This window comes from Siphateles boraxobius, unplaced genomic scaffold, assembly GCF_051911475.1.
Source record: "Siphateles boraxobius isolate OS27281-9 unplaced genomic scaffold, OSU_SipBor_1 8, whole genome shotgun sequence".
In the NCBI taxonomy this organism is placed as follows: Eukaryota; Metazoa; Chordata; class Actinopteri; order Cypriniformes; family Leuciscidae; genus Siphateles; species Siphateles boraxobius.
Genome location: NW_027509208.1, coordinates 4,160,137 through 4,181,452, shown reverse-complemented (window position 1 = coordinate 4,181,452; position 21,316 = coordinate 4,160,137). Strand labels below are relative to the sequence as shown.

At 37.2% G+C, this 21,316-nt stretch overlaps 2 protein-coding genes across 5 annotated transcripts in view; one reads left to right on the top strand and one right to left on the bottom strand.

Moving 5' to 3' along the window:
* Positions 1-21,316, top strand: part of ppil6 (peptidylprolyl isomerase (cyclophilin)-like 6) — a 91,967-nt gene that overhangs the window by 7,014 nt on the left and 63,637 nt on the right. The window lies entirely within an intron of this gene.
* Positions 4-20,669, bottom strand: fam102bb (family with sequence similarity 102 member Bb). Of its 4 annotated transcripts, none has more exons than XM_077220644.1 (12): positions 19,804-20,669; positions 13,369-13,489; positions 13,246-13,275; positions 12,457-12,573; positions 10,543-10,589; positions 9,894-9,997; positions 8,180-8,245; positions 7,566-7,661; positions 5,663-5,858; positions 5,428-5,564; positions 2,856-2,925; positions 4-2,296 (listed from the first exon to the last, which is right to left on the bottom strand). In XM_077220644.1, the coding sequence occupies exons 1-12, from the start codon at positions 19,935-19,937 to the stop codon at positions 2,254-2,256; spliced, it is 1,161 nt and encodes a 386-aa protein (XP_077076759.1). In that variant the 5' UTR covers positions 19,938-20,669; the 3' UTR covers positions 4-2,253. The 4 variants fall into 4 exon arrangements, with proteins under 4 accessions (XP_077076759.1, XP_077076758.1, XP_077076761.1 ...); XM_077220643.1 differs by having other exon boundaries at positions 5,428-5,588; positions 19,804-20,290; XM_077220646.1 differs by lacking the exon at positions 8,180-8,245 and having other exon boundaries at positions 19,804-20,315.

The following is a 21,316-nucleotide window of genomic DNA, read 5'->3' as shown; positions in this document are numbered from 1 at the left end:
TTCTTTGGAATGTGGTTTTATTTAACAGTGTGTGGTACATACCTTATCAGCATCATAACAGAACACATGGCATGGAAGCCACTATTGGTCAAAAGTTGAAACACAAGATTGCGAGACATTTAAAAAGTAATGTCACCTTTAAACATCAGACACAGTACAATTACGAGGACCAAAACTTCACAGAAGAGATAAAGCCACCATGTTTTTACAACATGTAAAGTACCAGGACCTACTTACAGGTTATGTAAGAGAATTAGGGAAGAGAAATTATAGTAAAATCTTACCATATCAGTGTCACTAAAGCTCAAATACATAAAAATAGACTTCATTTTGGCAGTAGATCAATTAAGAAATTAAAAATCAAGTTCAAAGTAACTCCTATTACTGAGTGTCTGCTGAAAAGTAATGAGGCTAACATATCGCAGATAACCTCTAAATAAACGGATATTTGCAAACATTCACCACAGAACCCTTAAAGGGACACCTTGATGGAACATGTATGAGATTCTTTTGCACTCCGAGAAGAAACGATCCATTTGCTCACACATTTTTTTGCGTTCCTGTGAGAAACTTTGCTTTCCCTCATAAAACTTTTGAGTTCTTTGCAAGTGGCCGCAAAATTTCTTTATGCGAAAGAACACAAAAGCACTGAAATCGAATTTTCTCTCCCATCTCATAATTTTTCCATCACAGCCTCTCTTTAGGGGCTCCATTCAACATTCGCTGTGTGTTCCTTTTATATTTGTGCCGTAAGTGAAAGGAAATAATAAACCTGAGATGTGTGGCCGAGTTAATTCCAAGCTTCCTGTCAGTATTGTTTTAGTGTTTGGATCTCAGCGGGCCTAGCAAAGACTAAAAAAACTAAACAAAAAACGCTTAGGACACGTTGAGTTGGTGTGACAACCATGCATTTCTACACTATAACTCTAGACAATATGATATAATCAAGTGCTACAAATAGATTGTGCACACTCTCTCAGCTGATAATCCCCACACACACTTAAATTGCAGAGGCAAGTGAGTTTACATTTATAAAACAGTAAATGGCTTTTGAGAAGATATGGGAATACGGTCACGTAAAACTAGAGAAGCACTAACATATGCTTCTGATATGCTCTATGGCTGATCTTACAGACAGATGAAAAGTAGTCATTAAAATACCTTAATTTTAATGATACATCAAGTAACTACAAAAACATGGATAAAAAGGTGTTTTTGTAGTGTTATAGATAGGATTAGAAGAGCTACACGCCGCTTGAGAGCCTTGTGCTAAACATTTCAAGCATTGCTGACATGGTTAAATGCTTCATTCTGTGGTGCTATGTTACTAAGTGTAGCTTGAGAACAGCTTGGCTCATTTTGTCCTTGTGTGAAAGCGTAATATAGTTAGGTGATATCATTAATTATGTCATAGACTGCTGCCAGAGAAGTACTTATCAGAAATTCACCTGTCCAGATTTGAAGCAGCTAATGTGTCTATAAACTGAACTGCAAAATGACTTAGTCCCATTTAACAAATAATGGAGCCGTAGGAGTTTAATCTACATTTAAATTCTCAAAACGAATGAGTATGAGTTAACTTGATCAAAAGCTCAGCCTCAAATCTCCCTATAATGTTGGCGATACATAAAAAGTTTATGTAAAGTCCTTCAATTTAAAGTGCTATTCAATCACACGTTTTTTCAAGTCTGAAAACGGCTCCATCTGTCAAGCGCATCACGACTTCTCACACACAAAAAGTGAGATGCGGGTGGGTGAGGACGGTTTGATTTCCATTTGTACAGTAATGAAATGACAAAACATGCGTAAAGAGGTCACCTTCTTCTGCAGACATATAGATGTATATTCAATGATGTATATAATCCACCAAATGTTACTGACAGACCCCTTAAAATGGCTCAAACATGTAAACATTGTAAAAATAAACATATCGCACTAAAATAACAATATGAAATATAATTATTTTTTTTAAATCAGCGAGGAATTTATAGGGAAAAGCTCTCTGATTTGCAATTGCAGACATATAAGACAAACTTTACCTCACAGTGAAACACAAGACACCAAATGGCGGCCTCTTAAAGAATTCTTCATGTATCCAGCAGAGGACACTGTTTCATCGAAAGGCTGAAACAAGTTTGTGACTAACACTGCTAATGTGAGAGGAGACAAACATGTCTGAATCTCTTCTTCCCTCTCTCCTCCCACGAAACAGACTTTGGTTTTTGACGCTTCTCCTTCTGGCATCTCCCAACTCTAGCGTTTAATCACCACCTGTTCGTAGGCACCAGCTCCAACCCTGAAAAGAGAAGAAATCAGCATTTACATACAACTCGGTAAATGTACTGATTTACACTTTTTTAAAAGCATGGGGGAATACCACTGCTTACTATTTGATTTTGCTGTGTTATTTAAAGAGACAGTAACCCGAAAATAAAATTGTCATCATTTACTCACCCTCATGTTGTTTCAAACCTACATGACTTACTTCATCAGAACATCCAAGCCCTTTTTGTTTTCAAATGAAATTGAATGGTGACTGGAGATGTCAAGCTCCAGAAATTACCATAAAAGTAATCCATATAAATCTATGTATTATATTTCACATCTTCATCATACAGGCTATTGTATGGCTTCCGAAGACTTAGAAGATGGCACACAAATACATTTATGTTTCTTTTAGGTATTTTTTAAAGCTTGGTAGACCCAGTCTCCATTCACTTTCATTGTGTGGAAAAGAGCTGCTAGGACATTATGCTAAACATTTGTTTTCGTGTTCCAAGGAAGAAAGAAAGTAATTGGAGTTTGGAACAGCATGAGGGCAAGTACATGATGACAACATTTTCCTTCAAACTTACCTGGCAGGAAGGTGGTGGCTACCAAGTGCTGTGCTCCCACCAGGACCCACAAACAAGCGCAGACCTTCCTCTGAAACACACACACACACACACACACACTTAAAAAAGATATCGCCTCCACAGACACAAAGTCACGACTTCTCTGGGGATACAAAAACCAAATCGGTCCAACTCTAATGAGAACCTGTCGCCAGGTCATCTAAAAAATATTACGAAAACTAATACAGTAGGACACGCATATAAAGACGGGCTCTGGCACAGATACACCTACTGAGTAGCAGCAGCAGCTACCGGTAAACATCGCTACCAATTAAACATCCTGTTTCTAGCTCTGCATTTTCTATTTCTGTTTGCACTTGATCCAAGTTTGCTCTGATACCATTCCATCTCAAGCATTACAAATAAATAGGCCAAAATGCGATTTCATGTCAGCAAGAATTCGCCATGTTGCACACAGTGTTAATAGACTATTAGCAATCAGAATGAAATAAAGATGTAATTTATGCAATATTATTGGGCAGACAACAATCGAAAATATGAACGTTAAGTAACAATTAATGAGATGAACTTGAATCCCATGAAACAAATGATGTAAACAAATAATGGTACAATATAAAATTAGATTTATAATAATAATACGTTTTATTTATACACCGCATTTCCAGTGCTCCAAGAAGCTTAAAGGAGAACTCCGGGCAATTTTTAAGTTAATCTTGATCGTTAGACCTTTGTGAGTACTGACTATAGAAAAAAAAACGAACCGGATTGGTGCTTGCTACTCGGAGCTGCGACCGCGAATGCCCAGAGCTCCCCCTCAGCTAAAACGGCAGCTATGGGGGCATCGACATAAAGAGCGTTTTTGAGCCTCTTAACAGACACAAAATGCAATTAAAATGTCTGTCCAACATGAACAGGGACCCTACATGAGGACAAGAAGCGTTTAGCAACTCAGCCATTGTTTCAACTCACCTAAATAGTCTTTTAGACGGCAAGCTGTAGTCTCGCGCTGCAGTCCCGTGCGGTAGCCGGGAAAAGGTAAACAATGTCCAGGTGGGAGGAGCGTTGATCATGTGCGACGAGTCTTCGTACATGGAATGGCATTTTTCTTCAAACGGCCCCGCTGTGTTGAGTGTTTGTAGTCATCCTTGTCAGAGTGTTCGCTGCAAATGCGGTAATCTTTAGCGCGTAGTACTTCTACGGGAGTTTGCACATCAAGTTGAAGTACAACTATAGCCACAACTGCAGAATCTCGAGGTCATGGAAAGGAAGACGGTGAAAATTTAAGCTCTTATATTTTCGCATTCTGTTACCACAATTCGGAAAGGCACAAACACGAACCATTTCTTCTTCACTTGTAAGCAACTCTGATCATAACTCGTCGCACATGATCAACGCTCCTCCCACCTGGACATTGTTTACCTTTTCCGGCTACAGCAAGGGACTGCAGCGCGAGACTACAGCTAGCCGTCTAAAAGACTATTTAGGTGAGTTGAAACAATGGCTAAGTTGCTAAACGCTTCTTGTTCACATGTTCATGTTGGACAGACATTTTAATTGCATTTTGTGTCTGTTAAGAGGTTCAAAAACGCTCTTTATGTCCATGCCCCCATAGCTGCCGTTTTAGCTAGGTGGGAGCTCTGGGCATTCGCGGTCGCAGCTCCGAGTAGCAAGCACCAATCCGGTTCGTTTTTTTTTCTATAGTCAGTACTCACAAAGATATAACGATCAAGATTAACTTAAAAATTGCCCGGAGTTCTCCTTTAAGCAGTCAGAATAAAATAAAGATGGAATTTATTAACCAAAAATATGAGAAAAACTAATGAGAGAATGAACTTCCATGAAACATTGCAAATTATATAAACACACAAAAAAACAATGATACAATATAAAACAATGCAATATAATCAAAGTTTATTGTAAAACAGTAATATAATAGTGATGTATAAGTGGTTTGAGATTGTAGGGAGATTGATTAGATACTCTGATGGAAATGTCTTTTTTTTCTTCAGCAAAATGATCAGTGAAAGGAGGTGCTTAACCTTCGTAAATTTAAACTCAAGAGGTCACTAAATATTATCTGAGCTTTTTTTTTTCATATTAGGTATACTATTTACAAAAGTTTTTTTAAAATCATTTAAAAGTATCTTATGCTCACCCAAGCTGCATTATATGATATCAAAAATACAGTAATAACAATAATATTGTGAAAAATTATTACAATTTAAAATTAAATTGTATTTATTCCATTGATGGCAAAGCTGATTTTTCAGCATCGTTACTCTTAGTCTTCAGTGTCACTTCAGAAATCTTATACGATCTAATATGATGATTTGGTGCTCAAGAAAAATTATTATCAACATAGATCAACATTGGTTTAACTGCTTATTATGCATGTGAAGATTTCAGGATTCTTTAATGAATAAAAAAGCATTTATTTGTAATATAAACATTATAAATGTTTTTTACATTACAAAATGTCATTTAGTGCCTCTCACATACTCTGATGGAAATTTGCTAGTAGTACCAATACCTTTAGGGATGTCTTTAATAAACATGAAGAAGCCATTTTTACCTTCAGCGCTGGAGTCCAGCATGCTGTGGGTGAAATCCTGACTTTGCAGGATCTTCTCTACTACATCATCAGCATCCACCCGTGTGGCATCCACCCTTTTCAGCTGAGACTCCATGGAGTCCTGTTTCACTGGATACCTTTGTATATATGAGAAAATGAACCTATATTGATTTAATATCCTGCATCTAAAGCTTGATGAACATTGAGCAGGCAGTGGTAGCAGTGTCTGTCTGACCTGCTGGCAGCCCTGTCAGGGGTTGATGGGTGTTCAGGCACAGCAGCACAGACTGTAGGTGGCGCTGTAGTTTGGTCACTCTCCTCACTGGGCTCAGGGATGCTGGCAATGCCAGTGGAAGCACTGCCGATCGAAGTGTTTCTCCTGTGGGAGAACTCCGACAGACTGGAGGAACGCGAGTGACTCGTACTATAGCCTAAGAAAACATGACACAACATTGTTTTAAAATTAAAATTCAGTTTTAAAATTCAGCCTATATACAATTTAAAAAACCTTCACAGATGAATCAATCATTTTGTATTGAATCCCGGGGAGCTTCAGAAAATGAAAACACTAGTATGGGCCACAAGTGGAGTGCCTATGCACACACCAACTCCCATGTTTCCAGACAGATATGCGATTACTAGGGTTAGGTATCCTTTCAATTTTAGCGATTTCGATTACAATTCAGATTCTGATTCCCAGTTTCGAATCCAATATGTTAAAAAAAGGTCAAACATTTAGATATCAAACATTTATTGTGTCTTTTTGCAAAACATTCTGTTGCAGCTGAAATACATGAACAAAAATCATCAGCCCAAAGAACAACTAACTAATAAACTAGACTAACTAATCTGAATTTCAAACATTATTAAAGACAAGTATACAGGCAGTAATAAAATAAGAACAAATAAGCAAATTAGCAAATAAAAATACAACTGAACAAAGTTCAGAAATTGAAATCAAATGTAAAATAACACTGCATAGTTTTTATAAATAAAACATAGATTAATCCTTTTTAAGTTACAAAAGTTATTCAGTCAAGATCAGTGAGTTTATTAGCCCTGCTGTCACTAAGACCTAATGCACAGATCCAATATACTGTTACACGTTTTCTTTCTCAACTGTTTTATGTTCACTTAAAACATAACCGACTGTGTTTACGAGGATATTTTGACATAATTTTGTGTGTATTTGTCCATTCAAGTGCAAGAAGATGCGAAAGAGAGCTCAATTCAGTATTTGTACACAATATGGAAGGCGGCTTTTTGTGTGTTCGTTCTGGATGTGCCCAGCACAGAAAACAGCGCTCTTCGCGTCTTCTTGCGCTTTAATGGTTTAAAACCACATTAAAATGCACACACAGAAATCAATAAGCAGAATCAGGATTTTTAAATCACAATTCCAGAATTGGAAACAATTTTAGATTTCCAACGGTAGTGATGACTTCTGTTTGCTTTGTGGGACTTCAAAACTAACTTTACACTTTGAGATGATCTAATGCAAAAGGTCAAAGAGAGGAATGTGTAACTGAATCTAAGAGAATAGCTTAATGAAATAAGGACTGAGTGCTGTCTCCTCTCTGGAAGTACTAGAGGAAGTAGTGTTATCAAATTAGATCTGGGACATTTAATCCAGCCATTTTGTGATGGCACAGAATCTTTCTAAGAGCCCAGTTTCATATTATGTAATTAAGTAAATAGCACTTTCCACAAACTGAAAACAAAACAGGGCCTTAAAATGTCTTGTTTAGCAAAATGGTCAGTGAAAGGAGGTGCTTAAATTGTTAATTGTTCAAACTCAAAAGGTCAAAATAATGGGACACCAAAAAGTACCCTATATGTGGAAAGTGCAACCTAACTAAATATAATGTGAGCTAATGAATTTGCGCACACATTCTTTCTTTCTCATATGTGCACACACATATATTCACTCCATCACACAGAACAGAGTCACATGACATGCAGCCTACGAGCAAAATACCGTAGAAAAATGATTGCATCTTGCAATACAACGGCATGGTGTTGATTGACAGCCTGATGTTACAGCCATTTCAAGTCATTCAAGTCGAGCAAGACAGCAGTTACATCGACACATCGCCAATTAGTGATCAGAGAGAAAACAGTGGAAAAGGAAAGCCTACCTGATACTTTGGACTGCTGACTAGCATAACTGGACGTTCGAGAGTGTCCGCACAGCCCCAGTTCATCAGGCAGAGAGCCACACTTCCCTGATGTCTCTGTGGACATAAGGGATTCAGTTCAGTCCTAATTAATACTGCTCAATCGCTTTACTGGATTCAATGCCAATTTAACCTGTTCTTCTCCTATTTTTTAACCTTATAGTAGATTATATATCTGATGTAGCCATGCACTTGTCCATTGAGAGTTTTCAGGCATTTAATATGATTTGGCTATTTAAATTAGGGCTGTTGATTAGAAAATCAACATTCTCAAAATAAAACTTATTTAGTCAGTGGAAATCCAATATAATTAGACTGGTTTAGGGTCATGTCCACCAAATACTGATCATATATATATATATATATATATATATATATATATATATATATATATATATATATAGATACATGGCTTAATTTCAATAAATATATTTTTATTTAATACATACTGTACATATACACTAAATACCTACAACCTTTTTGCCACTATAAACTTTAGTGTGCACAAAGAGAAAAAAGTATTATGGAAATTTATTGCTCAGCAAAATTAAAAATTTGTTGAATTGGTTACAAACCTTTATGATGATTGTAGCCTTTAAAATTGCAGGCACAAGGTTGTATTTCCTGTGTTAGCATATTTCCTATTAAAACAGGAAGTTGAGGCATGACCATTAAATGATCCTTCTCTTTACATCATACCTATGAATCATGATTTGTTACTTACTACTTCTAGTCGAGAGCCGGTGGTGTATTAGAATGAGGGAATTTCTTATTCTATCAAGTATTTTATTGGCTAGAAATTTGCATATGCACATAAAAATCATATTTTTCATCAATCATTTTTTGCTATTAATATTTTGGTCCAGGATATTTATTTATTTTTTGTCAATTTTAAGTACGCTAGCATCAGTGTCATAAACTATTAGATTTTTTTTTAAATAAATATTAAATAAAATAAATTATAAATATTAGATGGAAAACTTACACTTAAAAACAAAAATTTTAAATGTTGCCTTTGAGAATTAAGTTTTACTTGAACTTAAACTAATAAAATAACTTTAAGTTCAAGTACTAAAATTACTAAAACTGTTGACAAATTTGACAAATGACAAAAACAATTTTTTTTAAAAACAACCTAAAATTTAAATATAAAATAAGAGAAAATCCAAATAAAAGCTAATTCAAAATATGAATAAATACAAGGATAGTATATAAAAAAATGCTAAAATAACACTGGCTAACAAATGCACAGCCTTTAAGGTAACAGATTAAGCAATGCTTTTATCGCTTGTTTCAATGCCTAATAGTTCCCCCAACCGTATAACAGTGAAAACACCGAAAGCTGTAAAATTCTGTCAATGGCAGGAAAGAGTTAATAGCTACAAAACTCTAAAATATTAAAGCTGAAAAACCATTTTAAAATATCTACATTAAATCTTTGCTCTCACAGACTTGGGTGTTCGAAGACTAGAGACCATCCTGACCAATCTCTAAATGAGTCTTCTCCACAAACTCCTTTCAAAAGAGTAGCATTTCTCTGCCAAAAGATTCCCAGGCCAAATAATATTTAATTCTTCAACATGTTCCTCTGAACAAATGGTGATACTGATTTATTCATCAATCGCCTCGGACAGCAAGCCACTTTTGGCAAACTTGTCTTCTATTCCATTAAAATTTCAGATTAAATACTATGAATATTAATACAGCTTTAATATTGTTCAGTGATCACAACTCAAAATCACTACAGAAGAGACACTTGGAAGTTAATCATGTTCTATGAATTGTAAGCCTGCTCTTCATCATAAGCAGTGAGTCATAGTGAATCACTATGAAAACCGAGTTAAGAGTCAACAGAGGCACATGGCTAAATTATACATTAAAGACTAAAGCTTTCGCCAGCCTCTGGACGGAAAAAGCACACAGCATGTATGAGGGAAAAGAAAGGATAAAAGAGAGAGTGGGAGAGAGAGAGAGAGAGAGAGAGAGAGAGCACTCTTTCAAGCTCCTGTTAGTTCAGCCGCATCAAATCAAACATACAGTCCTGTTCTTTACTACAGGACTGGATGCAGAATTAATGAGAAGCTTTTCAAAGGGTGTTTGATTTGAACAGTTGATTAGAGCAACCAACATAATCCAAACATAAAAATATAAGAAATGCATACACATTTAAGCACACGTAAAGGACAAATGTAACAAAAAAAAACCAAGGTCTGTGTATGGAGCTGCTGTATTTGTGTCTCATTCCGATTCATTGCAAACAGTGACCAGTGCATTTTGTGTTAAGTTTACCTGAGAGGCTCAAAAAAGGTTTCTGTGTGTCTCCTCCTCTCCTGTCTTCCAGCAGGCTCTCGGCATCACCTTGAATGCCTATCACCATGGCGGTGGACGGAGGCCTAATACATGGAGAACCCACATTTAACAATATGGTTTAAATGGATTTGAATGAACAGATTGAAAAAAAATGCTGAATTAAAGAACTAAACCATTTCAGTCCGCCTACTGACGGTGGTCCAAAAGCAACCCCCAGAATCCCCCAACTCCATACTCTCTCCACGCTTTAACCCCCACAAATGTTTTCAGCAGCTTTTTGCCTTCACGCACAGTGTGAGCTACAGTGTGTGTGTACATGTGTGGGTGGACAGTGTTGGTTTTCCCAGTATGCAAATCTGTGTTCAAAACTCTGACTTTCCCAGAGCACATATTAACACTTCCTCTCAACACACGGGCCATTTCTGAGAAAATACCTGTCCTATTATAGCAACTTCAAATGTTTAACAGGAAAAGGTCTCCGTGGGTCTTTAGCTAAATCTAAATTTAAAAATGCATAAAGGATGGCATAGAAATAGAAATAGGCCCTTTTCACAACCAAACTTCAATTCTTTATCACTTCAATACTGAATTATAACACATTCGCAACGCAGTCAAAAGTAACACTCACGTTTTGAAGCAGGGGTCGCCAGACATCAGCTGTGTGCTAATAATCACCTGCAGCAAAGACAAATGACAAAAAATAAGAAACCGGATGTGTATGACATTTAACATTTTATTTTTGGCCCTTATAGAAACTAACTAAATACATAATGTTTCGATGGTTTCCAGGATGTTGCAAGTCAGTTGCTCAAGCGTGTTTATAAGAGCATTGCAATGCGCTTAAAGAGGTCATATGATGCTGTTTTAAAAGTTCATTATTTTGATAATTGAGTTTAACAGGTTAACATGCATTGATGTTTAAAAAACACATACTGTCCATTTCAGGGGTGTTTAATCAAAGGAGGTAAGGGAGGTACTGCCTCCTCAAAAAAACGGATTTGAAAATAATCCATATTATTCAATGTGCTCAACGGGACCCCGTGAACAAAATTATGGAATTAATGGGAAGACTAATTAAAGCGCAAGTAAACAACTCACCCGCATAGATATCATCGCTTTGTCGCATCAAAATCAAACTTGAAATGGTCTGAAAATTTGATGACTGGGTTTTTTTAGTGAGCAATCAGCTTGGTGAAATTAAAGGTACACTTTCTGTACATTTTCATCCTATGTCTGTGATCATGCAAAATTACTGAAAATCAGTAATTAGCCTATAAAGAAATCCGGAACTTTAGTTCACAAATAAAATATATTGTTTAAATTAATACTGCCGTTAGATATTATTTTGGAATATATGTAAAACTGCTTAAAATCACTCATTTGATGAGATGTATACTTGGTTTTAATAAAAAATACAGAATTGTATTTAGTTTCTTATTTTATGTAATGTAATGTTTATTTAACCAGGAAAATGTGACAACATCAAGTGTAACATGGGACATGAATTTACATTTGATTTATTTAAAAAAAAACTGTGAGGAAAACATTGCCTCCTCATTTTAGCACATCACTGCACACCACTGGCACATTTATTACAGCTCCTCTATTCCCAGTCTTTCTGAAAACACGCTGATTTCTACAAAGCCCCTCCTTTCGAGAAGCTTCGAGTGCTCTGATTGGCCAGCTGATCCAGTGATTGGCCAAACACCTAAAGCATGTGTCGTAAATGTAACGCCTCATGCCATAATCGTGAGCTTCAGCTTCCAAGGCTTCTACAGCAATTTTTGTAAACACAGTTAATTATAATTTTGTCTGTTTTACGGTATCAGTTCAAGCCCGAGTCAGATTCTGAAAATGCGGATGGTTCAAGCCTATCGACCAGACCAACTTTGCAAACACAACTTGAGCAGAATGTTTCACTGTAGAAAGTAGTCTTTGTATATAACCTGCATTGTACTCTCCTAGGTTCGGAAAGCTGTCCTCTGTAAAACAAGCAAACTTTTGGGTTGTACTGCTCAGAAACAGCTTTATAAATAAACCTCAACCTCTAAAAGCAAAAGCGATTTTGCTTTCTCATCCAAACACACAGCGTCTCCATGACATGACGACAACAATTTAATTAACTGAAACCTGTCCTACTTTCTTTGCACATTCCTTTGGGGCAGTAGTATCTGGACTTTGATCAAGGCTTTTTAGGCAGGTCTGAATCAGTGTTCTCTGTTAGACAGAATAAATCCCTTTGTGGGAGACAATGAGCTTTGTAACTTCGCAGAACGTATACATGCACAAAGAAAGACAATACACACTAAAAGAAAAAGAAAATATTAAAAAGCATATGACCCCTTTAAGATAGTATGATTGAAGATATACTCATCTAAGTTGAGGAGATTGTAATACTAATTAGTGACTAATAGCACCACTAAGAACCACTAACTAATTATAACTTAATAGCCACAACAAGTTACATAAATCAAGACTCAAAGCATCAATGGAGTTTAGCTGAGAAGAAAGAGCTTGAGAGGAAGTCTGAGCCTTTCTATACCTTAAGGATGGAGTTGTCTTGTCTAGTGTTTTTGGTGTCATAACCCTCCAGGAGACACCTGCGTGTGGTACTACCCGATCCCGCAAACTCCGCCAGGTTGAGATCAGCAAAACCCAGCTATACAGAGAGATAAAGCAGTACACATTCAGGAAAGAAATTCAGTTTAATATTGCTTTTGCCAGTTGAAAAACTATTAAAAATAAAAGGCAATGGAGCTTTTGAATAAAAAGCTAAATAAAAAGGTGAACGCCTTTATGAACAGAAGTGCTCTGCTCATACACAAATAGAAGCGCATACAAACACAATGTTCCAGGGTGATCTATTTTTAGCTGCTACTTTGCTATCAATATTTTATAATCCTCTCAGAACTGTCTACTTGATGAATTACCAATGCCCTGTGTTGGTGTCCATTCATGAAAGGTAAATTGGTACAATTTTTTGTTTTTAACATGAAGATTTTAGCTATATGAAACATATATGAATTTATAAGGAAATATTTATATTTTAGATTTATTTTCTTCACCATTTAGAATCACATTTTAGCTTTTTTTGTAGTTGATTTAAATAGTCCTGCAGTTTGACTACTATTTTAAGTTTTAAAACTATTCCACATACCTTCTCAACTAACATCATGGTATAAAAAGTAAATGTGTAATAATTACAAAATAATTTGAAAATGCTTAAATCGTTCTAGATGACTTACAGCATGTCAAACATTGCACATCATGTCACTACCCAAACATATTGAATAGTGTTGGTATGTTTAATAAAAAAAGTTTTTTAAATTACCTTTGCATAAGTCTTTCCACCTTTTAGTTCCTGTTACATAAAAAACAAATTAAATCAATCTCAGTATTTGAACTCCAAACTGTTTATTGCAAACCAACAGAGTGTACAAGAGTGTGTTTGTACCTTTCTGACTGAAACTCGACACACACAGGGGTCAAGGACTCCGGTTCCAGCATTTGCGCTCATTTTACAGGGAAAGGATAATCTTTTTCTCCAGCGTACACAGTTTGCCTGGACCGTCTCCCTGTAAATGCAAACACACATCGGGTTGTTAATGCAAGGTGTCATTGTAAAGAACACAGCATTGGCTCAAGGCTTTAAAATAAACACGCGTACTCATCCAAAATAGCGTGAACCCTCTCTCACACCATCTGATCTGCATTTGCAAAATCCAACAGGGGTGGACAGTTCCTGCAGCATTGCTCCTCAGGGATATTTTGAAATTATTTCACAATCATGAGTCACATAATCCAGCCCCAATTTAATAGAATGATTTTAATATTCACTTCAACTCCACTGCATTAAAAGAGTCTGACTCACATTCTGTGATTAATTAGAGCCTGGAGTCAGAAGGCCGTACTGACAACAAGAAGTTGAATTAATTTCCCATCTGAAAATGGACCTCCCTGTGCAGGAGTGTTCCTAATTAGACAGATGTTTGCAGACAGGACAGAAAAGCAAGACCCAGAGGGCTTTTGGAGAGATATGAGTCGATGAAATTAACTTCAGGGAAATTGTGATGCTATTATACACACGTAAGAGAGTGGTGTGAATTTAAGGATGAAGTTGTAGTCAAAGGACAGGGCTGCTAAGTCAAAGATGCAAGGTTGTGCCCTTGTATGCACTCTAGGGGGACGTCCCTGATGAATTTGGTCAAGCAGCATTGCTTGTAAAACCTGGATTTTCACATCTGACTAAAATCTCAGTGGTATTGAGGGAAAGTGTACCATATTACTAAATAAATATTTCATTAAAAGCATATATAGACTACTGTTTGGGGTAAAATAAGTCTCTTATGCTCACCAAGGCTGCATTTATTTGATCATAAATATAGAAAATATTATTACAACTTAAAGCAACTATTCTATTCTAATATTCTTTTAAATTTACTTTATTCCTGTGATGGCAAAGCTGAATCTTCATCATCATTACTCCAGACTTCAGTGTCACATGATCCTTCAGAAATAATTATAATATGATGATATATATATATATATATATTAGAGTTTATTGAGAGAAAACTTAGTTAATAGTGAATGTGTGTACCCTAATATAAAGTGTGACCACTTTTTTTTTTTAGAAAACAAAAAACAATTCCACACCACATACTAAACTTGCATTAACATCCTCATATTCTAAAATTTCATAACGGTCCACAATGACACCTATGGGAAACACAGCAAAAATAACACATAATCGCGCACCTCCCATCCAGCTGGAGAGATTCCCTACCATAAGGCTCAAGCTTAGTTCCGATTGAGTCATTGGGTGAAACCACAGCTGCATGAAACCCTAAACTCTGATTCTCTCACCAAGGCAGTAGAGGCCAATGACATCCCTAAACAAATGTCAATATATGTATCCTCCCAAAAATAAATGATTTTCCTTCTACTAAACATGGGCAGTTTCTAAGGAAATAAACAGTGTGAGAGTTCCTTACTAACAACACAATGACACATGTAGAAATGATTCATAATGGCCGTAATTCTCAAAATATCACACTTTTTATTCACAAAAGATGTGCAGAGGGAAATGATCCTGCTGTTTTAAGAAAAACCTTAAGAGGACTTAGCCAGCACTGAAAACCCTGGACGAAGAGTACGTATACACGACAACGATGTACAGCAAACGGAAATGTTTTCCCAGTTTACGGTTTTTTGGTGTCTGTATGCATGACATCAGTTTTCACAAATTCTCGTTTTTGTAGTTTACGCGGAAACAATGAATCCCGTTTTCAAAAGTTCAGTGTATATTCAGGCCCCCAAAATGCCGTTGTTGTGTAAATGAACAACAGTCAAAATGCATAAAAAGTATCCCATTTTTAGTCATTGTGTAAACGGCCCCTAAGGCTCTACAGATCTTTACTCACTGTAAACAACAACCTGCATTTCACTTTATAAATTGAGCTCTTGACATGCACAAAAAAAACATTGACAAGTTAAAATCAATGCAAATTCAATTTAGCAGGCCATTTTCCTCTGTAGTAAGACATATTTCTGAGCGAAACAGGATACTAGGCTGATATGCCATCAAATTATATTAGGTACATTTAGATTTCATGTTTATTTTAACTGTTATTACGCTCCATTACCAGTCCAAAGTGCTGCTTTGCTGCCTCTTCTCACCAACATAAAAGGTGGCACTGCAAACTTGTAATAAAAGGAGGACATGATAATGTCACGTAATATGACTCCTTTTCTAACCAATATGATTATAGGCAAATTACTGGCAGTGAGACTATAAAAGAAAAACTGCAGACTCATAAATCAGACATACAACCCGGCCAAGGCCAGAGCTCTAATCGATACAGGATGCTCCATATTTGTAATAACTGCACCGCAGGTCAAACTTAGACTTTTCCTTTTCAGCCATCACATAATGGATCATGTTTAGCCTCTGACACTCTGATATAATATAATAACCTTCACTACAAAGCACTAATGATGAATTTAGTAGCATTAGGTGCTAATGAAGAAGGCACAACAACGCCTGCACTTCCTACGTAGAGTGAAGAGAGCCAGGCTCCCGCCATCCATCCTCACCACCTTCTACAGAGGAACTGTGCAATCCTGACCAGCTGTATCACTGTGTGGTTAGGGAATTGCAAAGTATTTGAACGCAAGTTTCTCCAGCGCATAGTGAGGACAGCTGAAAAGATCATATGGGTCTCCCTCCCACCCATCCAAGACATCTTCAGGACATGCTGTGTGCGCAGAGCCTCTGCCATTGTCAAGGACCCCTCACACAGTCTGCGAGGAAAGGAAACGAGGATGCACAAATAAGAAATGAGAAGCACCCAGTCTGTTTGTCCCTCTACCATCAGGCAGGAGGGTCTGTACTCTGCAGCTTTAGCACCCGCACTGCAAGGTTCTGTAATAGCTTTTTCCCCCAAGCTGTCAGAGCCCTGGTTGATGGGTTACTGGTGCCACTCAACATTTCATCCCCATAATTCATCTGCCCCCCAATGACAAAGGACTCAAGAACACACAAATGACTGTGTACTGTCACTTTAAATGGACAATGGGCATTAAAATGCACCACTGTGCACCGACACTTTATTGGCTTCTGCTCTGGTTGAATTGCACTACTTACTGTCTATTGCAATTATTTACTGTGTATTGTTTACTATTGCTACGTATTGCATTGTGTGTCATGTGAATGGTTGAGGGCTGTGTTGCACTGTCTATTGTAAGATGTTGTGATCTGTTGTTGTTTATTCTATCATTGGTTATGCACCTCGGTCTGTACGAAACGAAATTTCGTTCAGCTGTATACATGTACGGAAGAATGACGATAAAGCTTGACTTGACTAATGCCATGCATTAATAGCACAAATGAAAACAAGTCTTCCTGGAAATACTTTATGGTACAATACTTTTTTCCCATTGGTCCATTAGACACAATTATGCATGTGCTAGAGTCATTAGCATCACTCCTCTCATGGAAAAAACAAGCAATTAATCTCATTGATAGGCTTGATTATGCCAAATTGTGCAACAGAAGGCCTAATGTAATACAGAACCATAACCATGACAAGCCACCGGTCTGATTTCCGTATTTAGAATATATGCCGTTGCCATGGCAAAGTCCGTTGAACGAATGAGAGCAGGAGTGCGTTGGCTCTGTGTGCTTCTTCCTTGGATTCTCCCAAAGGATGTCTGTAATGAAACAGGAGTTCTTCAAAAGGATCATCATGTGCAGATGGAGGCACACTCAAGCCTAGAAGGAGAAAAAACTCACGAACCTCAAGACACTCCCCGCAAACTGCAGTTGAAAAGAGAAGCACTGGTGCAGCCCAGAAGCCCAGAGAAGCTGCTGCAGTGTTATTCTACAACTCTCTTTCTGTATGGATGAATAAGCTATTTACTTGTGTATGGTGGGAGAGATGCTTTGAGGAAAATTTGTCATGGTGAGGTTTGACAGCCCACTGTCACTGCCTGACACGTTAATATTTAACTGTGGGAAGCCTTTGTATTGCGGAGCTCCAAAAGCGAGTGAATGACAAACGTTGCAGCAGAACACAGACAAACTGAGAGGGAAAAGACAGCTGATGTTGTACAAATAGTTTTTTAAGAGATAAATTAATTTGATCCATTTTACTGATTAATTGGATATTGCACATCTTGATCAGTGCACAAGTCTATATAATAAATCTAACACATTCTGTGCGAAAATAGTTTCAAATATGAAACTTAACATAATATAAATATTAACTAAATAAATAAATAATTTTAAAAACTACCAAACCACAAACCCGACCAATCAACAATAAAATTACCTGTCAAATACTTTTTATTATTAATTGTATTATTATTAATTAGTTATTGCAGTCCTCTTTTCCTCTCTGCTGGATGCTAATGTAGTACTATTCAATGTCACCGAGACATTTTAAAAAAATCTGTCTGTTTTAGACTGAAACATGTCATAAAGAAGTAACAGGGACAGAAACATGAGTGACACAATATTCCTAAAGCTCAAACAGTAGAACATGGTGCTAGCAACACCAAGATCATGGGTTTGATTATCAGGGAACGAGTGAACTGATCAAATGTATACCTTAAATGTACAATTTTCAAGCACAGTAGGCACAGCAAAAGAGGTTTAAACCTCTTTTGGGCTTCTCCACACCAGTGAAGGTGAACTCAAAGAACAATACATGTTTCACATTGTCCACAGCCCAGAACAAATTAATCCAACATCTGGCATTGGTAAGAGTGACCAAAGGTTTTGCTATAGCAGCCAGACCATGAATATTGACACTGTGGATGTGGAGCTCCCGACAAACAGTTTTGGTGAACAGGAGAGTCGAGGAGCTCATCTAGTTCTGCAGTGAGTTGGGTTTATATTTTTTTTGGATACAATCCGGGTTAGTGCCTGGGCATCCCTTTCAGACAGCTTCCTATTGTGTCGACAGTTATCCCTGTTGGATGTAGTTTGTCACGTAGTGGTATGCTGACATTACTCAGGATGCCATGGCTCTCGATACACCACAAAGACTTGCTGTCCTGGTCACAGATGAGCCAGTAAGACGAGCACCAACAATTTGTCCTCTTTTGAAACCTCCAACACTATATGGCCAGTGTTTCAGTTTCATTGTCCAACCCCTGTATAACCCTTGGATAAAATAATATTTATGCCAAATGCATGAATAAATTAAACATAACACTGGAGGATCCAGCACTTGACTGTCACATTTACAAGACATTCATCGTGCAGAAATAATCTGTAACACTGAACAGTTCTCTTTGCTGCTTTACATTTAAACCTGTGATGCATTAACATACTGTATGGAGGTCAACCTGTGTGCAGGTCTGGGAACAGAGCAGCTCGTTCACGCATCAAACACACACACAAACACACACACACACATAGTTTTAAAGCATGGCCTGAAGTGACTCAGCTCAAGAACTGCTTAAAGAAATAAAGCACAAACAGCATACAGGATGTGGTTAATTGATAAAAATTAAAATTTAAAAACAGCAAGTAAACTCAGACCAAATTTTGTTGGTTCTCCTGAGAAAAATTCATTTTGCCAGTGGGTTAAAGTTACTTTTTAGCTTAGGTAGTATTATTTTTCAACTGTCAATGTCAGTGACATCTTCATATTCACATTGATCAAATTCAAGAGCAGTCCACTTTCTCATGATTATTTTTATCCATGCCCTCTGCCATACTATAATTACTAATATTTAGATTTTGATGTCAGCTTCCTAGAACACCAGGCCACTTCCTCTTGAGTAAAACTTAAGTCCTGTAGCCTAGGTCATGCATGCATGGTGTAATTATTCATAAGCTATGACGGTTTAAACTTCATTTGTATAAAAATACGATTTACATGCTGACATTTGAGTAGTTTGGACAAGGGTTTTGACATCTAAACTTTAGGTTTTTGACAAGCTAAAGTTGGCTAAAAATCTACATTAAATTAATTTAATTTCGAGTAAATTCCACATAATATGGACATTATATGTAAAATAATCCTACATTACTAATCTAACATGACAATATGAAGTCACCATTAAACTTGCTTTGAAATGATCAGACCTAAAAAATTACAAAAGTGTTGACTTCAGTCTTACAAAAAGTAACTTGTACATGATATCTTACACACGAACGTAAACAACTTACAATCTTTAGACCCTTCGTCCCCCAGCTCTGAATATATACGTACTATATGTGCACTAATTTCTAATTCTCAACATGAATGTAAGGTTATAGCCTATGTGTTTTGGTTAGCAGCTATGCTTTATTAGAAAGCAATAAATGAATGTAGCCCAATATCCCCTATTCCCGTAATAATACCCATCTTCATTCCTCCACATTTAACAGCGTCCTTACCGCGATGATTCCTCCGAGAATCCGCCGTCGAGCAGGCGGACTTTACAGAACAGAACTCCGTTCACGAACGGAACCGAAGACAGCTCGTCAAGCTCAAAATCCACTCTGAACTTAAACTTCTTTTTCTTCATCATCTTGACGTCGATTGCTACCAGTCCTGTTGCGCTCGATAGTACCTTTGGTCATAGGCGGTGGAGGGGCATCACTTTTATTTGCACATCTTTGCTTAACCTCTGTTGTTGAAGCTGATAGCCGTTAGCAGCCAACGTTACTAGAAGCTCTCTTTGCTGATGATGTAACGTTAAGAAAGCGAAGCTAACGATAATATTATAGTCTTAACGAATTATTCTGTCTTCTACTACATCGTTACAGTTAACGGATATGCTCGTCATTGGATATGCAGCCTGTGGATGATGGACTGTTTCGCTCGGTAGAGGCTTGTGTTGTGCTGCTGTATTGTCGTGTAGTAACAGTGGGAAACACAGGCGACGCTTCTTAAAGGGCAAGTCAACTCATAAGGCTAGAGTGAAGCAGGGGCAGGGGGACAAAGAACAAATCATAGTTCAACCAGGTCACATCTAAAAAAAAAAATAGTGTTTTTTTTTATTGTATAAAATATTGATAGAACAACACAAACGGATAAATTGAGAAATAAGTGCCCCTATTATGGATTTTTGAAAATTACCGTTCATGTATTGTGTGTATAGCTCTAATGCCTGCCTCACACTACAAGAGTTTAAAGGCCGATTAATGCCCGATTTCCCCCTCCCGAGAATCGCAGAAAATATCTTGTCGAGGACCTCGATCGGTTCCTATGTTCGGTGCAGATTATCTGGTAATGTGAGGCGTTTACAGATCGAAACTGCCCCGATCTGCTCTCACACAAATCGAGCTCACCCCGATCATATCAAACATGTTTGATGCAAGATTGTGATTAGGTCAGTACTGACACAATAGCCAAAAAACAAGTAGGGCTGTCGTGGTGAAGGAATTTCCATTGAGGTCATTTGAGTGACTCAACAGCGTGATATGCGGTATTATCTTTATTTATTTATTTGTTCATTGCTAAATAAATAGGTGTTACGCTGTTGCCAGTAGGCAAGAAGACTACTACATGTTCAGTAATGAAACCGAAACTAAAAAAAGTGGAGTAAACAGAAGACACAATGTCAAAATAAGGGTCCATATAATATAATAACAGAACACAAACCTGACAATAAGCTTGTTAGATCATTTTCATATAACAGTTAGTCTGATATTCCACCAGTATCGTCATTGCTCGTCAATGGGTGTTATACAGTCACTCAGTCCAGTTACATTGTTACAACACTAGGTGGCGGCAAAGGACTGCCTTTGAGTGAGTCATTAAACTGGAGTAGCATCTGCCTGCAAAAACGGAGGCTGCATTTTCAGGACCCCACTTCTAGGACCGCATTTCTAGGACCCTAGGTTTTAGTGACAACGCCACCTACCGAATTAGAGGACCAGCGAAGATGGATGACATTCAGATTGT